A 16,579-nucleotide genomic window follows, 5' to 3' on the forward strand; every position below is an offset into this window, starting at 1 on the left:
TGGGTGTATTCGTTCCAGACTTTTAAAAGTCTGCAAAAATCTGGGTGTATTCGTTCCCGACTTTTAAAAGTCCATATAAATCTGGGTGTATTCGTTTCAGACTTTTTAAAATCCATACAAATCTAGGTGTATTCGTTATTCCATTGACTTCAAATCCGGAATGACTTTCATGGATTTCATCCAAAAAATACACACGACGAAATCCGGCCAAGAACCACGAGAATTGAAATCCATGGAATTTTGAGCGTGCGCTGAGTTCCAACGCCCGCGGCTAAGAAGCCAGCGAGCGCCTGAACTCAGCATACGTTGAGAAGGCCAGCGCTCGCTGGGTTTGAGCATGCGTTGGGTTCCCAGCGGCCGCTGGGTTGCAGCGGTCGTTGGGCCCAGGCAGCCCAGCCCAGCAACGCCTTTAAATATCCCTCTTCGATTTTTTTAGCCTCTCACATTCGGACGCCTACCACCCCTTCAAAGCAGAAGACAAGTTCAGGGTTCTACTTTAGCTTTTAGCCATGTATTTTTTTCTTAAATTTTATATCTTCATAATATTTTAATTATGCAATTTTTCTATAGCATGAATCTTGTATCTTCATAAATTGTTAGCAACTGTATGCTGTGTTTCTATTGCATGTGAGTTGATTTTAGTTTTTTGTTGATGTTTTTTTTTTTTTATTCATTCATATAGTACTGTTCGGAGTTTAGTAATATTATTATGGGAGACTCTCAACCACAAGATTCCAAAAAAAGGGCAGTGTATGAAGCATGGACGCAGGAACAAAGTGATGCTTTGTTACGAATTCTGGCTGAATCTGCAATTAGGGGATGGCGCGATAATAGTGGTATATTTAGCAAAGCAACAGTAGAGGAAAGGATATTGCCTGTTCTCAATGAAAAACTTAGGTCCAATAAAAATTATAATCATTACCAAAGTCGTATCAAATGGTTTAAGAGCCGTTGGAATGCGTATTCAACACTGTTGAAGTTTAACTCTGGTTTTGGTTATGACAACGATACCAAAAAATTCACGGCCCCAGATGAAGTATGGGATGCGTATATAGAGGTAAATTTGTTATCAATTATTTTTTAAACACAATTTAATTTAAATAATATAGTTAATTAATAATGTTCTTATTTATGTTTTTAGGCTCACCCAAAAGATGCATACTTACGCACTGGGAGTTTTTCGGATTATGATGAATTGAGGCTTGTTGTTGGAAACGGTGTAGCTGTAGGAAGAAACGCAATTGGAGTGGGCAGTGCTACTGATGCTAGGACAATAGGAGTTGATGAAAGTAGAGGTCCGCTCATAGAGGAGTTGAATTACGATACTGCTACTGAGGCGTTTGTAGTACTGGCTGAAGATGATCCACCGTTATCCGCCTCCAAATCACCTTTGGAGCCCACTGAAGTGCCTGTGGAGTCCACTCAGAGAAGAGCTCCCGCCAAAAGAAGCAGAGGCCAGTTTGAGACAAATTCAGGCCACACTGAAAATAGTTCGCATCAGGAGCTCATGGTAGAAATTAAAAAAGTCACTAGCACAATGGATCGAGTTGAAAGCCTCTTCGTGAAACGAGATACTATGATGGAGAAAAGAGAAAAGGAAAAAAGTTTTACAACTTGGGATGCTATTGAAGAAATTCCTGATTTGAGTGAAGAGGACCGCTACACAGCATTTGACTTGCTTGTTACAAAGTCACAAAAAGATGGATTTATGAAAATGACTGTTCCTCAACGCAAAAGATGGATAGAATTCAAGACTAGGAAATAGATGATAGTTTAGTCATGTTTTTTGAACTATGTTTTATGAGTACATTGTTTTGTTGGTTTTATGTTTTAATACTTTATTTTGTTGATTAATGAATGGTTTTTTATGAGTATTTTTTAAAGGCTATTTTTTGTGAGTCCCTTTTATTCTTATTTCAATTATTGTTTCATTGTTTTAAATGGCAGCATGAATTATGAAGATAAAATTAACATTGCAATTGAAGAAGACATAGATGAAGAACTTGAGGATGAAATCGAAACAGAGATGGAGATTGAACTTTCTGTTCATGCTAGGCAACTGATGGAAGCAGCTAAGGTAGTTATCACTCTATTGGGGAATATGATGATGCATCATCCGACTGCTGACAACGCTCTGATGCGACGACCAAAGACTAGGGAAGGATTCCGTTTTATTACGAGAATGATGGATGGAGATCCGAGCCAGTTTCGACAGTTGTATAGAATGTATCCTGACGTCTTCATCAAATTATGCCAGATCATTAGGGAGAAAGCTCATGTGGATGATACACGATATACAACTGTTGAAGAAATGTTGGCAACATTCCTCATCATTGTAGGGCACAACGATCGTTATTGTAACGTTCGTAATAGGTTTGGTCGTTCACATTTTGCTACTAGTCAGAACTTCAACAAAATATTGAGAGCATTGAACACCATAGCACCGGACATGATGGTTAAGCCGACTGGCGCAATACCCGCTAAAATTCGGGAAAGTACCAGATTTTATCCTTACTTCAAGGTATAATATTTCTGCTCTTGTATTATATTAAATATTTTTTGTTTTTGTATAACACATTCACCTATTATTTTAGGATTGTATCGGGGCTATAGATGGCACTCATATCCCGACCACGATAATAGGTAAAGACGTGAGTTGTTATCGTAACCGTCATGGGGTGAATTCGCAAAATGTTTTGGCAGCTTGCAACTTTGATTTGCAGTTCATCTATGTGCTTAGTGGATGGGAAGGCTCAGCCCATGATTCTAAAATTTTAAGTGATGCGTTGTCTAGAACAAATGGACTCCACGTGCCTCAAGGTAAATATTTTCTAGTAGATTGTGGATTTGCTAATCGTCGTCAGTTTTTGGCTCCGTTACGTGGCGTTCGATATCATCTCAAAGATTTCGGTGGTGACGGTCGTAATCCAAGAAATGCAGATGAGTTGTTCAATCTTCGACATGCATCATTGCGAAACGTGATTGAACGCATTTTTGAAATCTTCAAATCACGTTTCACAATTTTCAAAACAGCTCCTCCGTTCCCTTTTCAGACACAAGCAGAGTTAGTTTTGGCTTGTGCTGGATTGCATAACTTTCTCCGAAAGGAGTGTCGTTCTGATGAATTTCCAGTCGAAGTTGAAGAAGGAAATGTTGCAGCAGATGTTGAAAACGATGCGGACATTTTGGATTATCTTTCTCAAAGCCAGCTGTCTCAGAGGAATGAAGCTAATGCATGGAGAACAAGTATTGCTAATGCTATGTGGGAAAATAGACAAATAACTGAAACGATCAAGACACACAGGCGGAGACCGAAGATAATAGTTAGGGAGGTGTTTTGATGGATGTCGTTGAATTAACGCTTGTTTTTTCAATTTGGAATTTTTATGGATGTTGACATTATTTTGTTTTTTTTAATGGATATTGATTGATTTTATTGAGCATGAATTATATAATTAGGGGTGTATTAGTTGGGTATTTGATGAATTCCACGGAATTGAGCATGAATCAGGGGGTATTTGTTTGGGATTTGATTAAAATCCGAGAATTGGAGTATTCTGAAATAGGTGTCCAGCGTCCGCTGGAAGGCAGCACACGCTGGGTTCCCAGCGCTCGCTGGGTTCCCAGCGTGTTCTGCCTTCCAGCGGCCGCTGGACCCCTAATTCAGAATGCTCGAATTCTGTGGATTTTAATCAAATCCCACACAAATACCCCCTGATTTATGCTCAATTCCGTGGAATTCATATTTTTTTGGGTTGCTTATGTTAATAATTTGTGTGAATTTTTTTTTTTATTATGATCATAAAAATTCTTTGACATGATTAAAATGTAATGAAAACATGAAACTCATGAATCAAATGCAAACATAATTCATGAAAACAAACATTAATCATTGTTCAAAAGATAAAATTATCCAAACTCATAAAACAATGTCAACATTAATATAAAAACTCAGAAACGTGGTCTCCAAGAATCCCACTGGCGCTGCAGCTCGGCAATCTGCTGGTCTTATGCATCAAAGCGAGCATTCATATCATTCCTCATTGATGTCATCGATGAGTCAAAATGAGCTCGGAATGCTCCCATGGATGAATCAAAGTGTGCACGGAATGATGTGAGATCATTCTGAACCTGCTGATGGTAGTCTCTCGACATTGAACCACCAGCTGCTCGCTCTCCATTCCCCTCGTCTTCTTTCTCTGCCTCTTCGGCTTCCTCTTCAGCTTCTTCTTCGTTCTCCTCTTCTTCATCATCACCGGCGGTCCCAGATGGACCAGCACCAGGATCAATGCGGGGACGACGGCCTGCTGCAATCTCGGAGTGTATGTAGTTAACTACACAAGTCCTCTTCGCATGAGGAACCAGCGTGTATTGGTCAGAAATCAATTGAGCTGCTCTGAGCTCATTATAATCAATGTACTCCGCATCCAGCTCATCCTGACCATGGATAGGCCCTTCTGTCGCAGCAAGAACTCCATTCTTGTGTGCCAAACCAGTGATAATAGCAGCGAAAGAAGCATGGGCAGTAGGGTGCTTCTTCGCCCGAATCATAGCAGCCCAAATAAACTTTGAGATGCACACTTTTGTGCCATCTAAAGCACACTCAAGCAAAAATACCTCAACTGCATTAACCTTATTCGCCTGCTCCTTTCCAGACACATTATATGCAAGAAATTTATGAACAATAGCCAATGCCGGATCCTTAATGTACCCACTAGGCATACCCGAACTATCCCAATTATCACAGTCAGTCAATCGATTCCACGCTTGATTAACATTCCATCCCCGAGTTTTATCAGATAATCCACCAATACTGAAACCAAAAACAGCTTTCATTCTAGCCAAACTAATGCGATACTCTCGCTCATACATCCTAGCTTTAATCCATTTCATATCACCAGCCATTTCCACAGTAGTCATGAACTCATAACATAAAGGATCATACCCAGAAAAATCAATATTTTTAGCATATTCTTTCATCCCTAGATTTTGCAAATACAACTCAACTTGCTCCTCAAGATTCAAATCAGTAATCAACTCCCAATCAAAGTAATGCGGAGGAGTAATATAGTTCTCGTTAAATTTCTTAAATATTTCTCCCTCTAATTCGCTTTGCAATTCAAATGGACATTCATACATTTGGCTCAAAGTAAGCTCCCCTCTACCGACGTTTACGTTCTTCGTTCGGACCATTATATCGTTGAAGGTGATTTTAGAGGGTAGTGGTATGGAAAAATTGTAGTTGAAGGTGATTTTTTGGGGGGGAGGTTGTGGAGCGGCGCTGGAGAGGAGAGGAATGAAATTAGGGCACCAGCGCTCGCTGGCCCTTTATATAGCATTTATTTGGTCCCAGCGCTCGCTGGAACCCAGCGCTCGCTGGGTTTCCAGCGCTCGCTGGATTCCCAGCGCTCGCTGGGTTTCCAGCGGTGCTGGGTTTCAGCGTGCGTTGGCATCATGGATTTCAATTCAAGAATTATCCCCCAAATTCTTCAAAAATCTGTGAAAATCGGGGTGAAATCCAACCACGAATTTTTTGAAAGTCGTCTGGAATCTATGTGAATTCCATGGAATTTAAAATCCATGGACTTTTTAAAGTCTGTGGAAATCCACAACGAATACACCCCCCTAAACTTGTGCAAAAAATTTTTAAAAGATGTGTCTCCTGTAAAACAAGTTGTACTATACAACTAGGTCAGACTCATGCCTAGACCCGCTTAGACCCGACCCGGACCCAAACCCACGCTCCCTCCTCACCATAATATCCGTCGTCAATTCCCCTTCTCCTTCTTTCTCTCTTCCCCTCTCTCCCAACCTTCAGCCACCACCATCGTCAACAATCTCAAGAGAAAGAAGAACATGAATCAACTCTGCCGGTAACCACTCACGATGCGGCGGAGATGGGTTGGGCTATAGCATTGCATAACGGCGCCAGTGACATCCCCCCCCTTGATGCCGCCGAAGCACCGCTAGCCTCGAGAAGAAGCCCTTTACCACTCTCTGTAGGTCGTCGTCGCCACTATCAAAATTGGTCGCTCACTGCTCAATGTTATTGTACGTTATATCGAACTCCGATTATTCTTCACGATCTTGCTTGCCTAAATGCATCCATTGAGAATGTCAGATTATTTTCGTTGGATCAAGTATAGAGTTTTAACATATAAATTTTTTTGGGGCCTAATTATGTTTATGTATCATGCTAAAAGTCCAATAATATTCATAAATCCATATAAGCAAAAATGTTGAATTTATTGCACTAGTGTATTGAGTTTCAATCTAGCACCTACTTATGCTCTTGCCTCTTATCATCATCTTGCAATTTTGCATTTGAATGTATTTTACTAATAACAAATGATATTTTTATTTAATATAAATAATATTTTGTCAATGATATTTTTTTTATTTAAATAAGTGATACTCCCTCCGTCCCATAAAACAATAGTATGAGACGGCACATGTTTTAAGAAATTATGTAAATTGTAGTGTGAGTGGAGAAAAGGTCCCACATTGATTGTGATGTTTAGTAGGAGAATTATTACTATAAATGAACTATGCATGTTTTTATGGGACAGACGAAAAATGAAAACTATGCATGTTTTTATGGGACGGAGAGTACATTACAAATGACACTTTTATTAATAAAAAATGATGCTTTTAATATATGCAAATGATATTTCGTAAAATGATACTTTTTATAAAATCAAATGATATTTTATATAAAATAAATGGTACATTATACATGACGCTTTTAAATAACGCAAATGACACTTTTAATGCATGCAAATAATACTTTTAATAACATAAAATGATACTTTTAATGTGTGCAAATGATACTTCGTAAATGATTTTTTTTTATATATAAAATCAAATGATGCTTTTCTGCAAAAATAAATTTTATATTCCCTCCGTCCTACTATAAAAGGCACAAAACTTTTGGCCATGCGAATCAAGGAGAAAATGTAAATTGACTAAAAGTGATAGGGCCTGCACTTTTTTAAGGGTTAATTTTTGTCATTTATGGAACATGCTACTCATAGTGGGACAAGTAAACATGAAATACAATCTACTTTTAATGGGAATGAGAGGGAGTATTACAAATGAGACTTTTAATAACATTAAACAATACTTTTAATGCATGTAATCGATACTTATGAATGAGCCGAAAAATGATACTTCTCAAATTGATCCATTGCAAATGACACTTTTAATAATAGAAAATGATAATTTTCATGTATGAAAATTACACTTTTAATACATGTAAATGATACTTTTGAATGGGGCAGAGAAGGATATGAACAAAAGAAGAAGAAGAATAAAAAATCGGTCCAATCGAACTGGAGACTGAAGAAGGAAAAATTATGTCGTTGCATGTGGGATTCGAACCCACGATCATGTAGATACAAGGTGCGGGTTCAAATGCGTAGTTGGAGATTATTCCTAGCTGTTGATATGTATGTCTTTTTTTGATAAATTAATAAGTAAAATAGAAATCTAAAGACTGTGCCCCGACCTTTACCCTATATATATATATATATATATATGTCTTACTTGCAATATCATATTATATGGTATAATAAATTGTACAAGAGAATTTGCCAAATTAAATATGGCGATCACTGCAAAATGAAAGATTTAGATATTATTGAAGTATTTTAAAAATTGAATCTAATTTATGATAAATTCCAAGCTTTCATATTTTAATCCCTCTACCAATAAATAAAAGTATGATGAGGAGTAATATATGCAGAGCAGAGGAATGGGCTTGGACAGAGGAACCACTCGGGTCAGAGGAATCGCCGAGGAGTAGAGGAGCCGAGCAGGGGAGCAGAGCAGAGGAGACGAGCATAGGAACAGAGCAGAGCAGCAGAGCAGAGTAGCTGAGCAGAGCTACCCCGCTTCGCCAGATTAGAACTACCCCGCTCTGCCAAAGCAGAGCTACCCCGCTCTGCCAGAGCAGAGCTACCACCCCGCCAGAGCAGAGCCACCCCGCTCCGCCAGAGCAGAGCTACCCCGCCAGAGCAGAGCTATCCCGCCCTGCCAGAGCAGAGCTACCCCGCCAAAGCAGAGCTACCACCCCGCCAGAGCTAACTTTACCATCAAGATCGGGTTCCATTTCTCTGTTTTGTGGGCTTTAAAGTTAGGCCCAATTAGTTATCTATAAATAGAAGGTTTAACATTAGCATTGGGGGGATCAATTCATTCTACCACTCCACTTGTAATATGTAAAATACTCTTGAGATAGTGAAACCAACGAAATACCTCCCGTGGACGTAAGTCTTCAGAAACACTCATTTATTGTTGACCAGGGGGGGAGTAGCTGATGAGGAGTAATATATGCAGAGCAGAGGAATGGGCTTGAACAGAGGAACCACTCGGGTCAGAGGAATCGCCGAGAGTAGAGGAGCCGAGCAGAGGAGCAGAGGAGCAGAGCAGAGGAACATAGCAGAGGAGCAGAGCAGAGTAGCTGAGCAGAGCTACCCCGCTCCGCCAGAGCAGAGCTACCACCCCGCCAGAGCAGAGCTACCCCGCCAAAGCAGAGTTACCACCCCGCCAGAGCTAACTTTACCATAGAGATCGGGTTCCATTTCTCTGTTTCGTGGGCTTTAAAGTTAGGCCCAATTAGTTATCTATAAATAGAAGGTTTAGCATTAGCATGGGGGGATCAATTCATTCTACCACTCCACTTGTAATATGTAAAATACTCTTGAGATAGTGAAACCAACGAAAAACCTCCCGTGGACGTAGGTCTTCATGACCGAGCCACGTAAATCTTGTCTCCTTTATTGCTTTCTAGTTAGGTGTTGATTTCATGTTTTATCAAAGTGAAAAAAAGTGTGTGCGTGTATTGGTTTAGCGATAGGTGGTTAATGTTCAAGGCCTGAGGTTTTGGGTACGAGTTCATCATGGTGCGGTCGTTAAATTTATTTATTTAGTTGTGTAAGTAAAAAAAATGAAAATAAGTAGATTCGTTAAATATTCCTTTTACACTATATAATACATGAATTGTCGGTTGTTAACCTTCGAGGTAATTATACTCCCTGTCACCATTAGTATCATGACATGCATTTCAATTATGAAAACCATTAAAAGCAGAATATTTACTATGACAATTAAAGTCCTTAGCTCACACTGCAAATATTAATTAAATTAAATTTTCTTTTGGGACTAATTCTTCAAGATGATAGTCATAAGTATATTTATCAAATTAATCATTGGACCTAGCCTATCACAGAGAATATCAGGAATAGTATATACCATTAGTTGTATACACAGTCGCACAACATTACATATTTACCTCTGTGGCACGCTTCAATTTGTTTAATTTTAGACACGAATGATCCATTCATATCCACTCTTTAATTCTTGTACTACTTAGTGCGAAAATTGACAATTGCATCTTCAACTTAGTGCTACAAAAAAAAAAAAAAAAAAAAAAAAACAATCAGACTAATTGTGTCAACAATTATTTAAATAAAAAGGCGGTACTTTAGTCAACATTGGGTAAATTTGTGTTCTCGAGCTATAAGGCATAGGGCGACAGCACATCAAAGTCTACAAAACGAGGCCTACTCCGGAAATAAAAACAAATAATATAATTATATAGTGCAGCCTAAAATATGATACTAACAAGTGCAAGTCTATATATATAAGTAGGGCTGTAAATGAACAGAGCTACTCGCGAGCTATTCGAGATTCGGCTCGAAAAAAGCTCGTTCAGAGCTCGATTCGATAATAAACGAGCCGAGCTCGAGCCTGATTTCGAGCTCGAAATTTTTATCGAGCCGAGCTCGAGCCTGACAGTGCTCAGCTCGTTGAGCTCGCGAACATGTTCGAATTCGATTGTTCGCGAACATGTTCGCGAGCCTGTTCACGAACCTTCAGTCGAGCCTTCAATCGAGTTAGTACACGAACCTTAAACGAGTCGAACTCGAACTCGAACTCAAATAACATATTAATTAAGAAGATTTTCTTAAATTTATAACAAATTCGAGCTTGAACATCATATATACGAACATCTAACGAGCCGAGCTCGAGCTCAAGCTCGAATTCGACATTATCGAGCATCACCCGAGCCGAACTCGAACCGAGCTCGAGCTTAGTATGTGGGTGACGAGCCGAGCTTGATCATCAAGATAAAAGCTCGAATCGAGCTCGAGCCGAGCTCGAACACCCGAAAATTTAAACGAGCCGAGCTCGAGCCTGCTTGTATTCGGCTCGGCTCGGCTCGTTTACAGCCCTATATATAAGTCACCATCATATTTCATGCTATTTAATAAATTTTTTTAGATGAAAGAATATGCCATTGAAATAGAGAAATTACAAAAAAAATAAAAAAAATCTAAAACTCATTAAAAGCACAATAATACATGCTCAGTTCGTCCCGCTTCAATTGTCATAGTTTTCTTTTTGGATTGTCCCATCTGACTTGGCCTATTTTCTTTTTGAATAATAAATTTGCACTATAATAAATATGGGCCCGCATATTCTACTTTATTTTACAGTACAATCTTACTCTCCTTTATAACCATGACGAAAAGAACTAAGCCAAGTGAGGCGGAACGAAGGGAGTACTAAGGACCGACCCTCAACAAAATCTTTTCATGCATTAACTTTATTTAGATACATGCAATATGCAGATGCTACCTAAAATATGCACTAGATAACTCTATTTTAGATACGTAAACTTGTGATTGTTATTGAGACATGATATGAAATAAAGGATCGTCAAAAAAAGGATTAAAATTGTGGTTTTTCGAGGCCAAATAAACCTACGCATGTGAAGGTAATGATGGCCAAGAACTTGCAAACTAAGGCTGGTTACACCCCTCAAAATTCAAGTGAACTTATTTCCTCTTTTTCAGACGATTGAATTTAACGTGCTAATATTTTGAACAACAATTAATCAAGCTCTTTGAATTAATTTTTGATAATTGGTCCGTATACTGTGATATTGAATTCTTTTTCTTTCTTTTTTTGAATAAAATACACACATCTTTTTTTTGTTGTTCTTGTGATGAAAAAATACACACATCTGACAAGCCGACATGCAAAAATCAAATATCAAGACAATCTATCGGAGAATTAATTTATAAGTTACACACACCTTCCACTAATGAATCAAAGCCCCAAATTTTCATCTTCTAATTTTCAATAATGGGTTTTTATTTTTCTTTTGTTTTGTCTTCGAAGGTGCAATGTTTTTGTCAACAACTTTTTTCGAATCGTCGTTCTTAAACTTGTGTGGGGCTGTGGCTTGGCTCTATATATGTGTTTGTAGGATGACACACACACACATATATTTTTAATGTTATATATGTTACATCATATCATATGAATATTAGATGCTGGGTCACAAGTAGAAAAGTGTTGCTCGAATTTTCCTCTGAGACGAACGGACATAAACTGCAACGAGCATTTTATAACTTACATATACGACGGGCAAGTGTTAGAATTCTGACAAACTTGGGAGCCTTAGCTTTCATCAATCATCGTACACTCGCCACGTGTCCCGAATAAAATTTACTATCCCGGAATGAAAATGTGAATTATAAGTTTATATAATACTTAATGTAGAAGGCAAAATGATTGGAGGTGCTGAGAAATAACACAAGAGTCTCATACAAGGACACTTGGAACTCCACCATTTATACATAATTCCACTCGCCTCAATAATTAAGTTATCGGTATGGGAATAGATAAAATAAAAATATATTTTAAAATATAAATTAAAAATTACTTTTACTTCTTAAATCGTGAAAATTTAAGATCGATAATAAAATTGTAATCTTGTGGGTTCGAATATTATGGGGGGAGGTGAAAATTATATTTTCATCATATTTTATATAGAATTCATTATATGTTTTTTTTTTTTTTAGAATTCATTATATGTTCAAATTTTGTAGTTTATACAGTAATTGACGTTGTTAACCTCTATATATGTGTGTGCACGCGCTCCCCCGAGCGAGAACTAGTGAAGGTTTCAGATTAATGTGTGCTAGAAACATAAAGAAGTGCAATTTTGAAAAAAAAAAAAAAATCACTAGAGACATGAGGCTGGTAGCTATTACGTGTGTCATAAAAATTAGTGATATTTGATGATGTAACTAATCACTAATAGTTATACTTTCAAACGTCATTAATTTTTGTGACACGGATATTAACTACCAAGTCTCGTATCACTAATATAAATTTTTTTTGCAGTGCACCTTGCATAAATAAATTATCGTTTTGGATGCTTGAATAATACTGTAATATAAAATATAAAACAAACCAACAAGTGTCCCATATTTGTGTAATGGAAGAAAAATAATTCCATCCTAGCTTCAAAGCAAATGATAAAGGGTCTAGATTGATGATTATTCATATTTCACAGTATGTTAATGCCTCAATCGATCATAATGCCATGCATTATCAGGTTCTGCCGCCGCCGCGCGCGCGAGAGAAGAAAAATACTACTAAATCTGCGTTTACTTTGAGGGTGCGTTTATTTTGATGGATAAATTTATTCATGAAAAAGAATTAATAACAAAAATTTATGCATTTAAATGTCTCTTTTCTTTTTCAACATCTGACACAAAAGCATTTTTTCTTCCTTATTTTCACTTCAAGGGTGGATAATATTATCACACTATTTTTTGGTGTGATAATAAATTTTAAATGAATAGTAGGATTCATTTCAGTAAATAAAGGAAAAACACAAGTACAAGAGATAACCTCTTGTTTTTATTTATTTATTTGAGCAAACGTAGGAGATAAATAAACTTTGATGTTACAAGAGCTTAAAAAGGAGAAATCCCACCGTCCTTAGTTTTATCGCGGGCCTGAGTTGGGCCCGAATTCAGACAGGTCTGCTAATTGTCGGACTCTTGTCGTGGGCCCGCCTATTTTTCTTTGACCCAGTTCTCGAACTGCTGCTGACTCTTTCAAGTTGACTTAATATTAATTCCCACATATTACGAAAAAGAAATATTTATTAAAAGAAAAACAGTTTAAAGATCATAATGATACCGAGAAATTATTGATATGTAGCCACGTCAGGGGTCTGACCTTTTCAAAAAGAATAAAAAAGAAAAAGTTATGGTGCTTAATTGGGATAAAAAGGGAAAGACGACATAATGAGGGTTGATCGATAATTGGTATTTATTCTTTCAAACCTTTTCCACTATCTAGTTTTCCTAAATTAATGCTCTTTTTTAGTTGAGCTTGGTATTAATTGAGGATTAAAGTGATGTAATTAATATTATCTTAAACTCTAATGATGAAACCTTAGAATATTCGGTTATGCCATTTTGCTTGAAGATAGGAAAAGGCAGTATGCAGATGTTCATGACCCGGCATTCATCAGTGCCACTGCCATACGTCAAATTTAGTACGAAATAGGAATTCACAGTCAGGATATTGATAAGGTTAGATGGTTTTATTTTCAAGTGTTTTTTTGCAAGGATATAAATTTATAATATTAATTACATAAATTATGCTCATGTGTAATAATAATACCATGCGAATCACACATGAGAGTAGGGGTATATAATAAGAAATAATAGGGCCGAATGACCCTATTCAACATACAACATCAAATTTTGTCCACCATTTGAAAAAACATAAATTTTGGCCATTTTTTGTATGCCATGACTATTCTAGCCTTCTCTCTCTCTCCTCTCTCTTTCTCATCTCCCTCTCTCTCTCCAGCGGCTCCTCTCTCTTTCTCATCTCCCTCTCTCTGCTCCAGCGGCTCCTTTCTCTTTCTCATCTCCCTCTCTCCAGCGGCTGCGCGGCAGCGTCGCCGAGCTTGGAGAATTCGTCGGAGCTCTCGCGGCGGTGGTGGAGGAGATCCTCCATCTCTCTCTCTCCAGCGGCTGCCACTCTCTCCTCTCTCTTTCTCATCTTCCTCTCTCTCTCTCTCTCCAGCGCGCGGCGGCGGCAGATCTGGTCTGATGAGGCGGCGGCGGATCTGATCTGATCGTTGCGCCGCCTCCTCCATCGGCCGCCTCCTTCGATTTCAGCCATGACAGATTTGATCTGATCTGTGTGTTGCACGTATGGCACTTATGGCACTATTAGTGCCATAAGTGCACACTTCTCTCTAGGGTTTAGATATTCCATTTAGGGTTTAGATTATCCATTTGAGGTTTAGATGTTCCATTTAGGGTTTAGATTATCCATTTAGGGTTTAGATGTTCCATTTAGGGTTTAAATGATGTTGTTGTTTCTGTATTTGTGCTGCACGTATGGCACTTATGGCACTATTAGTGCCATAAGTGCCCAAAATGATTATTTTACTTGGTTTTATTTTGAATTTCCGTTGGCACTTATGGCACTATTAGTGCCATAAGTGCCAACGGAAATCCAAAATAAAACCAAAGTAAAATCTTGGCACTTATGGCACTAATAGTGCCATAAGTGCCTAACCCGATCCGGCACGCGACCCGCGTGCCTGATCCTATCTGGTCCGCCTCATTAAGGGTAAAAACGTTCAAATCAATAAAAATGGCCAAAATTTGTGTTTTTTCAATGTGTGGCCATAAATTGTGTTTTATGCTTCATTTTGGCTACTTCAAAATTTTACTCATATAATAATGTGTTTCAATATTGTTTGATGATATATAAACTTGTGTAAAATATATAATCTAAACAAATGTAGCAGTTATATTTTCTATGCATTTATATTATTATATATATGGATATAGATTAATAGATTATCATGTGGAAAATAAAGTCATTGTCCAATCCAAAAATCTAAGCTTAACTGACGAGAACAGAATCGTACAAATTTAGTTACAAATTAGATTTGTCCTTCGTGCATGATGAACGATAATAATTATAGTATATATATAAATAATTAAATTAAAAAATAAACATGACAGTTAAATATTATAAAATTTAAAATAATTAATTTTATACAATATTCTTATTTTTACTACAACAAAATACAGTACATTAATAATACTATAAAGGTTTTCATATTTCTTAAAATTAGTTCTCAAAAATAAAAATTTGCAAATTGGATGAATAGTCATAGTAACTATTTTCAAAAAGTCTTAGTTGCTTTTGTATATTATATAGATATAGATACTTTATTTAATTAGTAATATATCAAAAATCTATTAATTTATGCAAAGACTAAATATGATATTTATCAAAATTATTGATTCATTACTAGTTTAATACTCTCTCCATCCCACTTCAAATGACCCAATTTTTATTTTGGGTTGTCCCACTTCAAATGACCAAATCCAAATTTAGAAATAAAATAAGGCATTTAACATTATTTTTTGGGTTGTCCCACCACCACTTTACACCTTTATCACACATTTTTTAATCTCCGTACCCAATTGTTTTGGGTCATTTGAAGCGGGACAGAGGGAGTACTATTAACCAATTATAAGGTCATATTTTTTTTTACTTGGATTTATAAGGTCATATTAAATATATTCTCTGCGTCCACAAAAAATAGTCCTATAAGGGAACGACATGAGTTTTAATAAAAATAGTTGACCGCATTATGAATGGAGAAATGATTCCACTTAAAAGATAGTATTATTGTGATTTGTGAGTGGAGAAAAGAGCCCACCATATGATAGAATTAGTAAATAATTAGTAGACATATTGAGGATAATAAGATGTATGATATTGTCCCAAAATGGTATAATGAACTATTTTTTGTAGACGGAAATAGTATAACATATATAATATTGAATTAACTTCAATTAAGAAAAATAAATTTAATTAAAAAAATAAAATTTCATTTACAAATATAATGCTAAATAATAAAAAAAACTAAAATTTAATCAACTAACCTACCCAACCGCCAAAATGAAAATTGTAGTATCCCTCATCCTAATAGTTACTCACTTTTCCCTTTTAAGAACAAAGTTTTTAGTATTCTATTTCCTATTTGTTTTCCATATATTTTTTTGTGTAAATTATTTTAATTTAAATACTCCCCAATATGTGACATAAATAAAAGAAAATGATTTTTTTTAACTTGATATGTAATATATAACAATTAAATTTAAAATAAGTACTAAAAGATCATGTATTTTAAAATTAAAATTAATTTTGAATATTGTATTATGACCTTAAATTGTGTTTATTTACAAAATTACCACCATCTCAATTTGAAATCGAATTGCCTTTTTAGTATATTATAGATTATATGTATTATATATTTCATTTAATACATAAATAAGTAATCAATGCTAGACGACTAAGACGAGAGTACATATGATGCAATATTTGCATTGAAATGAAAGAGCCAATTAAAATCTCATTTTAACTATTTGAAGCCCGACCCCGGCTAAAGCCCATTCGAGGTCCGACCCAGCTCATTTGAGACCAAGCTCAGCCTACTTATTAAATGGGCCTAGATTGGGCCTAATTTTATGTCAAAAAGCTCAAACCGGGCCTAACTCATATGAACGAGTGTAATCGAGCCGAACCGAGCTGAATAATGTATTGTTCAAGCTTGGCTCGTTTAGCTAATCGAGCTGTTTGATTAATTATCGATCGAGCTTTAATCGAGTCGAATACAGTCCCAAGCCTAATCGAGCTTTTTAAATTTAAATTTTTATTTAAAATTTTA

The 16,579-nt window shown here is 36.6% G+C and overlaps 3 protein-coding genes across 3 annotated transcripts in view; 2 read left to right on the top strand and 1 right to left on the bottom strand.

Annotated features, from left to right (window-relative positions):
- LOC131012154 (endoplasmic reticulum oxidoreductin-1-like) overlaps positions 1-16,579 on the bottom strand; it is a 606,214-nt gene that overhangs the window by 439,449 nt on the left and 150,186 nt on the right. The gene's annotated exons all lie outside the window — the stretch shown is intronic.
- On the top strand, positions 710-1,765 carry LOC131008367 (uncharacterized protein At2g29880-like). Its single transcript, XM_057935251.1, has 2 exons — positions 710-1,057; positions 1,142-1,765. Exons 1-2 carry the CDS (start codon positions 710-712, stop codon positions 1,763-1,765), a joined length of 972 nt encoding a protein of 323 aa, XP_057791234.1.
- Positions 1,949-3,341, top strand: LOC131008368 (uncharacterized). Its single transcript, XM_057935252.1, has 2 exons — positions 1,949-2,521; positions 2,595-3,341. The coding sequence occupies exons 1-2, from the start codon at positions 1,949-1,951 to the stop codon at positions 3,339-3,341; spliced, it is 1,320 nt and encodes a 439-aa protein (XP_057791235.1).

This window comes from Salvia miltiorrhiza, chromosome 2, assembly GCF_028751815.1.
Source record: "Salvia miltiorrhiza cultivar Shanhuang (shh) chromosome 2, IMPLAD_Smil_shh, whole genome shotgun sequence".
Classification (NCBI taxonomy): domain Eukaryota; kingdom Viridiplantae; phylum Streptophyta; class Magnoliopsida; order Lamiales; family Lamiaceae; genus Salvia; species Salvia miltiorrhiza.

Excerpts from the sequence above, each read along its gene's own strand:
- LOC131008367 (XM_057935251.1), top strand. The coding sequence starts at position 710 with ATGGGAGACTCTCAACCACAAGATTCCAAAAAAAGGGCAGTGTATGAA. Across the intron at positions 1,058-1,141 it reads TATGGGATGCGTATATAGAG|GCTCACCCAAAAGATGCATA; the intron begins GTAAATTTGTTA and ends TTATGTTTTTAG.
- LOC131008368 (XM_057935252.1), top strand. The coding sequence starts at position 1,949 with ATGAATTATGAAGATAAAATTAACATTGCAATTGAAGAAGACATAGAT. Across the intron at positions 2,522-2,594 it reads GATTTTATCCTTACTTCAAG|GATTGTATCGGGGCTATAGA; the intron begins GTATAATATTTC and ends CTATTATTTTAG.